Source organism: Seriola lalandi, unplaced genomic scaffold, assembly GCF_002814215.2.
Source record: "Seriola lalandi dorsalis isolate HSWRI2012SDOR001 ecotype SW California unplaced genomic scaffold, Sedor1 jcf7180002054585, whole genome shotgun sequence".
Taxonomy (NCBI): Eukaryota; Metazoa; Chordata; class Actinopteri; order Carangiformes; family Carangidae; genus Seriola; species Seriola lalandi.
This window is the reverse complement of record NW_019525138.1, coordinates 1,158,868-1,171,704: the sequence shown is the minus strand read 5'-3', so window position 1 is coordinate 1,171,704 and position 12,837 is coordinate 1,158,868. Positions and strand designations below refer to the sequence as shown.

Below are 12,837 nucleotides of genomic sequence, written 5' to 3'. Positions count from 1 at the left end.
AAAATACACATGGAACAGAATTTGGACTATCGCTCCATTAATGTGTCAGTAAAAACAAAGTGGACCTCAAGGAGAGATAAAATGTGTTGTTTGAAACTGGTAATAATCTCATCTGACTGGCAAACTACCTGTTAAAAACTAGCAAAAAAGGGTAAAAGTCTAACGCTTAGAAAAGTGTTCGTGACAGCCCACAATCCGGAAGCCCTGAACTGAATAAACAACGTACTGTTTTGAACTACAGCAGTGGGGGTAAAATGTACATTTTGCCCTGAGGGTGGCGACAGACGAAAGCAGTGTGTGCTGAAGTGCTGAATTTCTAGATTTATTTAAACATCTAAAAATGTAAAGAAGTGATGTCATGGATGTCAGGCCAGTAATTGTCGGTTGGCCATGCTAGTGGCGTGGCTCTAGGGATGACAATGTCAGTCTGTTGTTCGCTCCAACAGTTTGGTCCAGACTGAAATATCTGTTGGATGAGCTGCCAGGAAATCTGGTGCAGACACTTATGGTTTCTTGATGATGTACCCTGATGACTATGATAATCCCCGGACTCTTCCTCTTATGAGGTTGATATTTATGGTTTTAAAGGGAATGTATCAGATTCATTAACATGAAATTTGTTCCACACTTTGATAATCCTCTGACTTTTCATCTAGCGCCATCACCAGTTCAAATTTCCACTTTATTCACTACTTTGGTTTATGACTAGATACCTGTAAAACTGATTCCCATCAGCCCTAAGCTGTATGCTGTTTATTGCTAGCACATGCTAGTATGCTAACATACTAAACTAAAATGGTGAACATTGTATAAGCATTATATCTGTTATGTTAGCACTGTCATTGTGAGCATGTTAGCATGTTGATGTTAGCATTTAGCTTAAAGAACAGCCTCACAGTACCACTACCACGCTGGCTGTAGACTCTAGGTAAGCTATGCTAAGGACTGAGGTGTAGATATGAAAACTGCAAACTTGAGTAAATTTAATATAGCCTTCGATGTAGGAAGATGACATTCCTATGACTAGTTTGTTCCTCCAAACAATGGAAACAGTCATTAGTGGGCACAACACTGGACCTGTCTGGACCCAGCTCAGCCAATATACCGTTAAATATCTTAAATATCCATCACATTTTCAGACTCACTTCCTGCTTCAACTTTGACATTGAGGGATTATCAGTGAAAGTGGTTTAGTTCATCTGGATGAACTTTTCTCTTGCTTTCACTGTATTTCAGATCTCATATATTACTATTGGCTATTGGTGAACGCGATCTAATCATAACAGAGAAACAGAGAGAAATGACGGACAAAACAATGAAAATGAGACTCAAACTGTGATAATTTCCTTTAAAATTTTCAGTATTGACTTGCTGACCAAGACTGTCGTCTTTACTGAGACAAAATGTTTTAAAATAAGATTAAATTACTTGTTAAAACTCAGTATATGTGTAAATAGAGGGGGGAAGCTAGTATGAGCGCAATGTAGCAATAGCAGGTCAAACTAAAGCACTGGTGAGGTGCAGTTACTGGGAGTTACAGTTTTAAAGTATTTAAAACCTTATTTTTTGGCTGTATCTGCACATTTTGTTGAACTCAAAGTCATCTTGCCCAGCACCAATGATCTCCCATACTTCTGTTACACTTATGATTCTTTCATTCTGCAGACTGTCCTGACCTGTGCAGGATCCCAGTGAAGGTCAGAGGTTACAACTACTGTGCTGAGCTCTCTGGGTCATTTCTTGGGGCTGCTGTACTGTCCCAGAGGTGAGCCCTGAACATAGGTGAGGATGGCGCTCTGCAGGTAGCTGGCTCTGTTGGCCTCGTCCTCCCTCATCCTCAGGATCTCCGCCTCCCTCAGCCGCAGCTTCTCCTGCATGGAAGACATCTCACTCTCTTTGTCGAGGAGCGCCTCTCTGTGGTTACCTCTCAGTACTGCGGGACAGCAAGTCACAGAAACATCTTTTAAATCCTGACTCCCTCCTGCCTCCTCTCAAACACACTCTGACCAGTCTCACAACAACACTGCTTTCCAAAGACCAATCAGAGTAAACCATGTTATTACACAATGTAAAGAAACCTGTGGGAAACTAAAAGACAAAGTAGATTAGAATATTATCTGTTCCTAAACAGAGATTATGAACTGGCAGAGATGATCCTGAGCGAGGCTCAGTGACCACAAACTGGAAATCCAACAAGGACAACACAAAGAAAAAAGAACACATGGTCACCGTTCCACAGGTGAGGATGAGATAGAGATGAACTCCCTCCTAAAATGTAAATGAGTCAACAAAATAAGGAACATTTACTTGAACTAATTCAGTTCTGTCATTCAAAATTTCAATGAACTAAATGGTGTAAAGGAGACAGGGCAGATCTGCCCAGTATATATCAACATGCCACAAACTTTGGGACACAAACACACACACACACACACACACACACACACACACACACACACACACACACACACACTCAGACACATGCACATGCAAATAATATACATAATTTATACATGTATATTGATCTTGGTGTTGTTCATTGCTTTTTGTATTTTGATACTTTGGCAACAATAAAACTTTGAATTTGAATTTGAGAAAAAAAAAGTATAAAAGATAAAAGACAGCATTGCAGAAAATAACTCAGATCTCATGCTACTGGCATCAATACATCTCTTTGGACAAATTTCTTTGCACTGAAAGAAAATGATAGACAGAGACACAAGAGGAAACTAATTAACTTCAAATGAACTACCTTTTAGCTCTCTCTCCAGAGCACTGATCTTCTCTCTGAGTCCGGCCTGTGCTGTCCTCTCTGCCTGTAAATGTCCAATCTGCTCCTGCAGCTCCACCTTGACCCGGCTCACCTCAGCCACCTTCTCCCGGTCCTTACCCGACAGCTCCTGCAACAACACACCGCCTGTTAAACACCCAAAGCACGTTGATGCTAACAGACAAACATCTTCTAATCATCACCTCTGGAGGCAACTCAGGCCGACAAGGCCACAGCACAGCAGCCTTTAGTGGCAGTTGAGGCTTATCTCAGCATGGGCAACAGATGCGCTACAGCTGGGACAGTTGATAATCTATCCTAGAGTTGCAAAGTGGGAGGAATTGCTTTGGGTGTCCAGCATCTGTCTGAGACACATGTCCATTTTCTCCCAGGCAATGTTAGGTGACTTGAATCATTAGTACAAACAATGAAGTGGTACTGGGATAGAAAATATGTGGTTCATTTATAAAAAGTTAAATGTTCAAGCCTGAGGAGAGGAGTCGAGGAGCTCCTGAGGTGCATTTCAGTAACAAACATCCAATCACCTTGAAAGCTGAACATTCTGTTGTATGAGCCACTAACAATAAGCAGAGGCTAAAGATTACACTGTGGAAACTTGATAATATTCTCTGTACTAAATCAGTTTCTTTGGATTCTGAGTCGGCGTTTGAGGAGCTTGACTTCGTCTGTGTTTTGTTCTTCCGGATTTGCAACAGCTGCTTTGTGTTCCAGCTGTCCAGCGGCTGCTGGTCACAAAGATGGACAAGGTACACAGCTTCATTACTTCTCTCATTCATTACTACTTCATATTACTCCAATACAAGTCAAAGTTGTTCAGTCAAATCTTTCCCTAGCCTACATATTATTAAATCAACACATTGTTACATTGTTCCACGGTGCATTTACAGAACCTAATGACTGTGAAACAGCCTGCTGGATGACTGACTGACTGACTGACTGTAGAGCCTGTAGAATAAAAACATTTAGAATATGATACACAGCCTGTAGAAATGGCCATAAAACACAACTGAATCAACAAAAGGAAAAAGGACAACTACCAACTGTCTGTTTAAAAGTTTATGTGGAATTAAATAAACATTATTTCGATATGCTTTCTCAAATTAGTTGGCAAATATTTGTAGGCAATGATGAAGTTTGGTCGTAGTAAAGAATGTTTCTCACTTAGACTTAAGATTAAGTAGTGGAGGAGTTGGCTGTGATTGATTTTTCTCCTGTGATGAACACAGTGAATGGTCAGTCACTTTTTTCAAATAAAGTAAAATTCATTCACACAAACACAGATACATACGATTCCATCACATATAAACCTTGAAAAATACAAACACACGCACACACATCATAAACACATGCCATACACATCATATTCTTTTCATTTGCATGCCTCTATAACAGTTTATTGTTCGGTTGTCATTTACATATCGGCCCATTATGTGTACCTTTCATGTCACATGTAGATGTTATCTAACAAAAAAAAAAAAAACACCATTGTGTAAATCAGACGCTGAGGGTTTTAACGCAGCTCAGGGAGCTCCATGTGTGTCTCCGCCTCTGCTGCAGCTCTAACTGCTAACTGTGTTCATAAGCCGACCCATCCGCTGAGCCAAACTACGATAACTTTACATTGTTTTTAGAAACGCTTCATGCACCTGCCTTTTCACCTCACACATGCCTTTGCTTTAATTCACTCACCCATTCAGACACATGCAAACTCCCTACAGACAAGGCTCAGCCGGCCAGGTTGGCTTCAAGCCCAGGAACTTATTACCGTGAGGTGACAGTTCTACCACCGAAACACTGGGGCTTCAGTGGAAAAGCCACATTTAATGATAAATGAGATATCAGATTGAGACTGACTGAACCCATCAGATATATATATATTGATTTGCATGTAAGCCATAACGACAGCATTAGTTCAACTGCAATGTGGGTCTGTGGTGTGAACACAGGAGTGACATATGTAATATGGTGACGCCTACACAATGTGAGCCTGGAACGTTCTATGTGTAACAGGCGCCACGGCGAGTCCTGACCTGCTGGAGCTCCTCGATCCTGCGCCGCAGTCCGTCCGTCTCGGCGCTCTGCTGGCTGGTCTTGGCCTGCAGCTCGGAGATGGTCTGCTTCTGCTGGGAGCAGTGGAGCTGCACCTCCTGCAGGGAGGAGCGCACCGAGCGAAGCTTCTCCTCTAAGGCCGACACCTGCTCCTGCTGCTCAGACGACACAGGGAGGAGGAGGAGGATGATGATGGAGAAACGGAAGGAGGAAAGTGTTGTATGTGGAAGTCCGAATGGGTTGTTTTCATTATCCATAATTACATGTGAAATATCTACAAGTGAATTTCAGCACGTCGTAACTGTGGTAGATCACGTCAAAATAAGATATATCTTTTCCTTTCCTTTTTTTTTTGAAAACCATAACTTCTTGTTGTAGATAGAACAAATAATGTGTCACAGTCACAGTAGAGATATGGAAGTGTGAGTGCTGCAGATGAATGCAAAGAGAAACTTCTTGCTAAGACCACAGTCAACCTGGAGTGATGGTCCTCATCCCTGAAGCATTAGTTTAGTTCCTGTCTTCATCTATTTGTTGACCTAAATGAAGTGAAACAAACTCAGCGCACAGCTGGTGTCACGAGAAGAGGGCGCCAGGCCCGGCTCCAGCTGCCCGGTCCACTGACTACACTACAAGGAACAAGTGGAGTATAAGGCCTGCATAATTTCTTATTGTTGTTGTGGCCTGTTGGCAGCTGGCATAACTTAAACAACCCACTACCTGTGCTGTGACACTCCTCATAACTGGGGTTGATTAACGCACCTCAGTGCTTCTTGGAACAGACCGAGTCAGACACACAGCTGGCATTAAAAGCCTGGTCACATGTGTAATCGTGTTAAATAGATAGTTCCTTACGAAATGTTGTTCATTCATTGTAAGATTACGTATTTCAATAAAGTTGGTTAAAAAACATATTTATATTTTTTCCATGTCTGTGTCATCTTCAGATTCAGCCTAGACATCGCAACACAAGTCTAGGCTGAATCTGAATATGTCATATGAAAAAATATAAATACATGTCTCAACCATTTTAGTAGCTGCATGTGGAGACAGTGACATTTTAGTGATGTTTTCTGTCAAAAAATAAATAAGAAATGAATTGATAATGAAGAGAAATCCAACATCTACGCACATAAACGTAGTTTATGTATCAGCACAGAAACTCATGTACTGTACTGACAGTTCTTGTATAGACGTAGTATCTTTGGTCTGAAGACGGAGCTACAGAAAGGTTCAGAGGTCAACAACATTATTTGGAGATCATAAAAATCAAGAGCTTAATTTTAATGGGACAGATGGAAGTAAACAAAGCGAGAGTGAATATATAACCCACCTCTTCCAGACGCACTTGAGCTCGCACTCTTCCCAGTTCCTCCTCCGCCTGCACCCTCTCCGTCACACACGCTGCTTTAGCTTTACTCAGTTCCTACAACAGATGCAACAACACATTTTCACATGACATTACATTACAGCAAAGATGTGTACGGCATGTGTTTATTTAACTCTCTCCACCAACTGTGCCTCCTCACTAACAATGCAGACAGCACTCTAGCACTGAAGTGTTCCCATGTGCTACATTTTTCCAGTTTGACCTGAGAGGAGGGAAATTCCCACAAACATGTAGATTTGAATAACTGAACTCCCTGGAAAAATACAGTTAGGGAAAGTAACAATTTCCCACATTCAATAAATACAGCATCCACTCACCATCAGTTGCTTTGATTTATAGTTCAGTGCAGGATTTCACTTGTTGATCGCACCACAGCAACACTACTGTATCGTATTGCATAGTATTAGGACATATCTTGCTGTAATTACTTATCTCAAAGTAAGTTCTTTCATTCACTGTGACAGAGAGCACTGATCCTGGTGAGTAGGTGTTTGATAGATCTGTGCTTTCTTCAATTTCCCTAATGTTGTTTTCACTGTCAACAACAGCATCAGACATGCAGAAAAAACCACAAGCAGCCCAAGCTGACTAATCACAGTTCTTGATGTCTCCACGTGATATAGCTGTAGCCTGAAGCTGTAAATACATGTTTGAGGGAACATACATCAGTTATAGCAGCTATGGTGACATAAGCTCCACTACTACACCATAACCACTTTATGTAGCTTATGGTTGTGGTTGTTAACAAGTTGCAAGAGTTCAGATCAGTTCAGTCAATCGTAGTAAAGACAATAATGAATCCGAACAGCAACCAATACAATACCTGCATATATGCAATACAAAACAAATAAGCTCCAGGTCACTGTTGTCACTGTTGTCACTGTCATATTTCACCAAAACCATCAGAGACAGCAGCAGAGAAAGGAAGGGCAACAGGCCAAATCAAATTTGGTTTAAAAAGCCAATAGCTGATGGAGGAAAAGATCTCATGTACCTGTTTGTGTCACCTCCAGGGAGGTAAAACCTCCACTGTGATGGAAGATAATTAACCTCACTGTGTAGAGGCTGCTGGGAGTCCAGTGTGATGACCTGAGCTCTCTGTGTAGCCCTGACTCAATACAGGCAGCAAAGATCATTACAGTTTACTTACACACGTCACTTTGCACCACACACGCCAAAAAATTCATTAACCAACAAACCACATTAAAGTCCATGTTAAAATGTGATAACAGCCTATGTGCAAAGATGTGGAGCTGAATACTGTTCAACTAAAGGCTTAAGTTAAATCAATGTAGTGCGATCTTGCATGATTTTGTACAAGATTTAACAGTAACAGCATCTTAAGCAAACTGGTAGGGGGGGGGTCTACTCTGTCCTGAGTGAGGATTACAATTCTGTGCACTGAACACTATAAACTGGATTCGATACCCAGCTTGAATGGAACCAGAAACGTTACAGTTTCTGTCAGTGGTGTGCAGCTATCAGGACGTCTGAACTCTGACCTCTTCCAGTTGTATCCTCTGTCCCTCCAGTTTGAAGATGCGTTCTTGCAGAGCTCTCTCACTCTCTTCGAGATGACAATTCATGTGCTCCACCTGGACGGAAATGGCAATTTTTGGTATTTCATCTTTTTAAAAAGACTACGGCTATGATAATGTTATGATTTTATGAATCATACAGAAAAATTAAATAAACAAAAAAGTGTCCCATGGTTAAAAAAAAAAAAAGTACTATAATACAATATATATAATAATATATATAACGTGTGCTAATGTACACATTACATCTTGTCTGTGTAATCAATACAAAAATTCAAGTGTAAAATGACAACATGTGGTTTTACTGTGGATGTGGATTTTGGGAATATTTCTTGACCAGGAGCTGTAATTTCCTGGGATGATGTATTAAACTATGTCTTTAAATACATTTCCTAAACCTTTCCACAAATATCCACAATCAGTAAAATGTACTTAATTATTTTACTTATTACTTATTATTTACCTAATTACTTATTGATTTCATATATTCGTCTTCTGTGGTTTAGATCAGTGGTTCAGGGGTCCTCGAGGGGGCTCCTGGGGCTCCCAGCAGAAAACGGGAATTTATTTTCACTATAATTCCATCCATAAGTAACACACACTTGTAGACCAGTGGAATATACTGGTAAGACTGTGTATTCCATCAGCTGCATGCACGACACAAACAAAACAGTGGCCCGATTTTCAGTCAGGTATGATGATTATAATTGGTTCATTTCCATAGGTGTGTGTGTGTGTGTGTGTGTGTGTGTGTGTGTGTGTGTGTGTCCCAACTAAAACATTAACAGGATAACTGCAGTTTATTACAGCTTGGGTCTTATTGACGGAGGTTTGTCAATCATTTCTGTTGTTATAGCACAGTACTCACCAAGTTCATCACTGAGACCCGGGAACACTTTGTTGATCCAAGTCACTAAAAACAAGTCTGACAGTTCAAGAAACATGAAAAGCAGGAAGCGGGTCTGTAAACCGTAATGTTTACAATGGACAGCTTGGGAAATAGTTTGACCTCTCACCTTTGTTTTCTCTTCCAAATAAGTCTGACTAACTCTGATCAAGCGATCACTTGTTTCCTGACCCATCAGATTTCTTTTTAGTGATGTCATTATGTTCCCAGATCCCAGCTCTTAACTTAGTGAGTGCAATGTTACAGATTGGAGGTACAAAGTGATGGAAAAAACTACAACAATAAGAGCAGAGCTTAAATAAATATAAATTCTCTTTAGAATATTGTTTCATTCTGTTGCAACCTGCTCAGAAATTCAAGAGAGCACCTCTTTCTGGCGGAGAGTGTCCATGTCCTCCAGGGCTTGCTTGGACCTCCGTTTCTCTATTTCCAGACGATCTGTCAGAGGATGACACAGAAAATCTCTGCTAGGTTTGTTGTGAAAAAGACTCTGTGTGTGTTCGGGTTCTGTGTGTGTGTGTGTGTGTGTGTTACCTTCTGCCTGTGCTAGTCGCAGCTTGAGTTCAGCTGTGCTGTTGGTCAGTTCTTGCTTCAGCTCAAAGATCTGGTGCTGCTGAGACTTACACCGTCGCTCCATCTCCTCCACCTAACACGCACGCACGCACACACACGCGCACACACACACACACACACACACACACACACACACACACACACAATTAGCCTCACATCTACCACAACTGGCACAGATGCATTGTCCTTAGAATCCACTGTAACAGCTGATTTATATCAATACAGCTTCTCTCCTATAGATCTGTCTGTGCTAACTTCAACAGTTTCTTCATCCAAAACATCGAACCTGTCTTTTAGACCTTATTCCAACTAGGCCGTTCAATGATGCTTTACCTTTACTTAGCACTTCCATGTCAGATCTGATCACCTGATCTTTATCAACAGGCAATAAACTGCAGGCTTTAAGGTTGCAGTATGGGAGGCAGAGCCTTCAGCTATCAGGCTCCTCTCCTGTGGAACCAGCTCCCAGTCTGGGTCCAGGAGGCAGACTCAAGTGAGTCCTGAACCATCCCTTAGTGAAGCTGCTATTGACCTAGACTGCTGGGGGATTCCCATGATGCACGGAGTGATTAATACTGCAAGTGATTAACTCAACTTAACTTAATTAATTGATGCTTCTATCATTGCTGCTGTTTTTATTAATGATACAATTACACCTTTAAGTAACATTATTATTATCATCATCATCTGACAGTGCTTGAATACAACAGTATTTACAGCTGTTCCCGTCTTCTCCCCCTCTCCCCCCTTTCTTTCCTCTCAACCCAACCGGTCGAGGCAGACGGCCGCCGGCCCTGAGTCTGCTTCTTTTAGAGGTTTCCTTCTGTTAAAGGGAGTTTTTCCTCTCCACTGTCACTGAGTGCTGCTCATGGTGGAACACTTGGATTTCTCCCTGTAATATTGTAAGGTCCTGACCTGACTCTGTGAACAGCCATGAGATGATGTATGTTATGATTCAGCCCCGTATAAATAAAACTGAATTGAATTAACAGAGCTCATAATCAAATACTGACTACATAATTCCACACTGTTAGACGGGGTTCTCTTACTTTGCTCCTGAGTTGGATGCTTGTTTGGTTCTGGTCCTGGATCTCTCTGAGGAGTTTGCCCTCTCTGAGCGTGCAGTCCTACGGGAGGAAAACAACAACAACAGTCATATCTCACAAGTGTAAAGTGTAGTGTTTGATTTTGCATGCCGATAATGTGTTTTTGTTTTGCACAACTTCATTGTTTGTGTTACTGACTCAGACTGTAGGATGAGTTCATGTCGTCCGAACACCGGACACAACCTTGATTTTGCCTCGTTACACTTCATACAATTTCAACCTCCTCATGCTCTCTGCTAACATTAGTGATCCTGCATGACCAACGGGCTCAGTTTACTCTGGGGGCATCACACCAGCTGCTATGAGCTAATGCATGGGAAAGAGGGGTGAGTTTTTAACAAACTGCCACACATGAGCAGCAGTTAAAGATAGTGATTCAGAAGATGAAAGTTCACACAGGTTAAATGTTAAGCAGAGCCCTAGAACATGAAAATTGGATGTTAACTGTAAACTGGACTGTAAACATTTATTACCATGCAAAGTAAAGTCTTGTTTGTCCTTGGACTGTGAGGATGTGACTCTGAGCTGTTGCACTTGTCACTATAATGTGGCTGCAGTATTTTGTCTTACAGGACTTATGACTCTAGGTTTTCCTCACAGCTGATTGTCAGTAGGTGGTTCTTTCATATGTGTAATCCAGAGCAAAACCTGCTCCTCGCATGTATGGCCTGCACCGTTACCACGGCAACCATCCTCAGCGTGACCTCGAGCTAACATACATCAGTTACTACATCACATCACAGGGTTGTGCTAACATTTACATTCACTCAAGAAACTTATTACTCATATAGCAAAATATGTTTCGATTAAATGTATTTTTCAGGAGCTTGTTCAGGCTGGATCATAAATAAAAAAAAATCTAAACCAAGCTAACGTCTGTTTTTTCACCTCTTGCTCCTTCTTCCTCTCTCTGCTCTGTCGCTCCCTCTGTTCTTCTTTCTCAGCCTTCACTCGAGTCAGCACTTCTCCCATGTTGTGATTCTTCTGCTCAGAGAGAGCGAGGGCAGCTTCCGTCATCTGCAGTCTGCACATCAAATAATCATGTGATCAGAGGAACAGTTGGAGCTGTAATGATTAGTGGATTGACAGAAAATAAATAAGCTACTATTTTGATAATTGAATAATAATTTTAAGCAAAAATGCCAAACATTTGCTCGTTCCAGTTTCCAAAATGTGACAATTTTATGCTTTTCATTGTCGTATGTGATAATAGATTTAGTATATTTGGGTTTTAAACTATTGGTCAGAAAGAACAATACATCTGAAGACGTCACATTGGGCTGTGGGATATTATAAAGGGCTTTTCACTACTTTCTGACATATTACAGACCACACCAATCAAGTAAACAACTGCCATATGAATCGATATTGGAAATAATCGTTATTTTCAGCCATCGTTACTCTACATGCTTCTTATTATACTTAAAGGAACATTCGTAGTGAAAATGAATATTTCTTGCATGTACACAGACACACAGGCCAACAGAATCATTTGATTTGTAGTACAGGAACACGTGATAATCATGATCAAACTGTACCAACCAGTTTTTGATCTTTTATGAGGCACCAGTGTCTCTATAATTTGAAAGATATGTCAACAGTCCTCGTTAACGGAAAATGAGAGAAAATATGAACTTGTTCAGACTTTGTGCCTCTGGCATAGCATCAGCTAATTGTAATGTTCCTGGAGAAGGAGCAGTGTTACGGGGTAAAACCCCAGAAACACCCAGTATTAATAACAACTTTAATGTTGCTGCAAAAGTGTAGTTGAAAATAACTTGGCACCATTGCTCAAACACACAACACTGACAAGTTTATTAATATAAAGTAGAGGTCTTCATGGGTCCACTTGGATCCTAGACCGAACCAGGGATCTGAGTCAGACCAAGTATGAATAATATTCAATCTAATTGGGTCTTATAGGGTTCTGTTGTCTTGCCACAGGAGAGAAGAATAACAGCACACAGTCACTAAATCTCTGGTGTTAATGTTTGTTTTTAATGCTTTGTATAGTTTTGTGTACACGAGTAATGGTTGTAAACGATTGCTTGTTTTGCATTTATTATATAAATTCTTTCATTTTGCATGTGAACCCTTCAGTGTTGTTTTGTTCAAATATATTTTAAGGCCACTAACAAGTCATTTAATCACTCTCAAACTTCAATTAAAATTTTATACGTTTGGATTAAAAAAAAAGACATATCCCTCATGGTAATGTATTTGTGAAAAACACACAAAACTACTGAAAACAAATGACATGATGACATCAACACAAGTGTTGGTGATTTTTAAAGGTCCATACAGTCTAAAAGCAGATGTCCATGTGTTGTTTGATTATAGATCAGGTCCAGGTTCTATATTAATACTGTGAAAGTATCAAAGCCTCAGTCCACAGAGAAATGCACACAGCCTGTATTCAGAAACTGAGCCTTAAAACCAGCCGTCAGGACTTCTGGAACTTTGTGATGTCACAACAAAGCAGT

General features: G+C 40.7%; 1 protein-coding gene across 1 annotated transcript in view; it reads right to left on the bottom strand.

Annotated features, from left to right (window-relative positions):
* Positions 1-1,550: 1,550 nt before the first annotated feature.
* lrrc45 (leucine rich repeat containing 45) overlaps positions 1,551-12,837 on the bottom strand; it is an 18,274-nt gene continuing 6,987 nt past the window's right edge. Inside the window, exons 10-18 of the mRNA XM_023418863.2 lie at positions 11,243-11,378; positions 10,298-10,375; positions 9,210-9,321; positions 9,043-9,113; positions 7,733-7,825; positions 6,174-6,266; positions 4,822-4,995; positions 2,753-2,900; positions 1,551-1,933 (exon numbers count right to left, since the gene is read on the bottom strand). Of these exons, the coding sequence (XP_023274631.1) occupies positions 1,734-1,933; positions 2,753-2,900; positions 4,822-4,995; positions 6,174-6,266; positions 7,733-7,825; positions 9,043-9,113; positions 9,210-9,321; positions 10,298-10,375; positions 11,243-11,378 (1,105 nt within the window). The 3' untranslated portion in view covers positions 1,551-1,733. The remainder of the gene's footprint in view (positions 1,934-2,752; positions 2,901-4,821; positions 4,996-6,173; positions 6,267-7,732; positions 7,826-9,042; positions 9,114-9,209; positions 9,322-10,297; positions 10,376-11,242; positions 11,379-12,837) is intronic.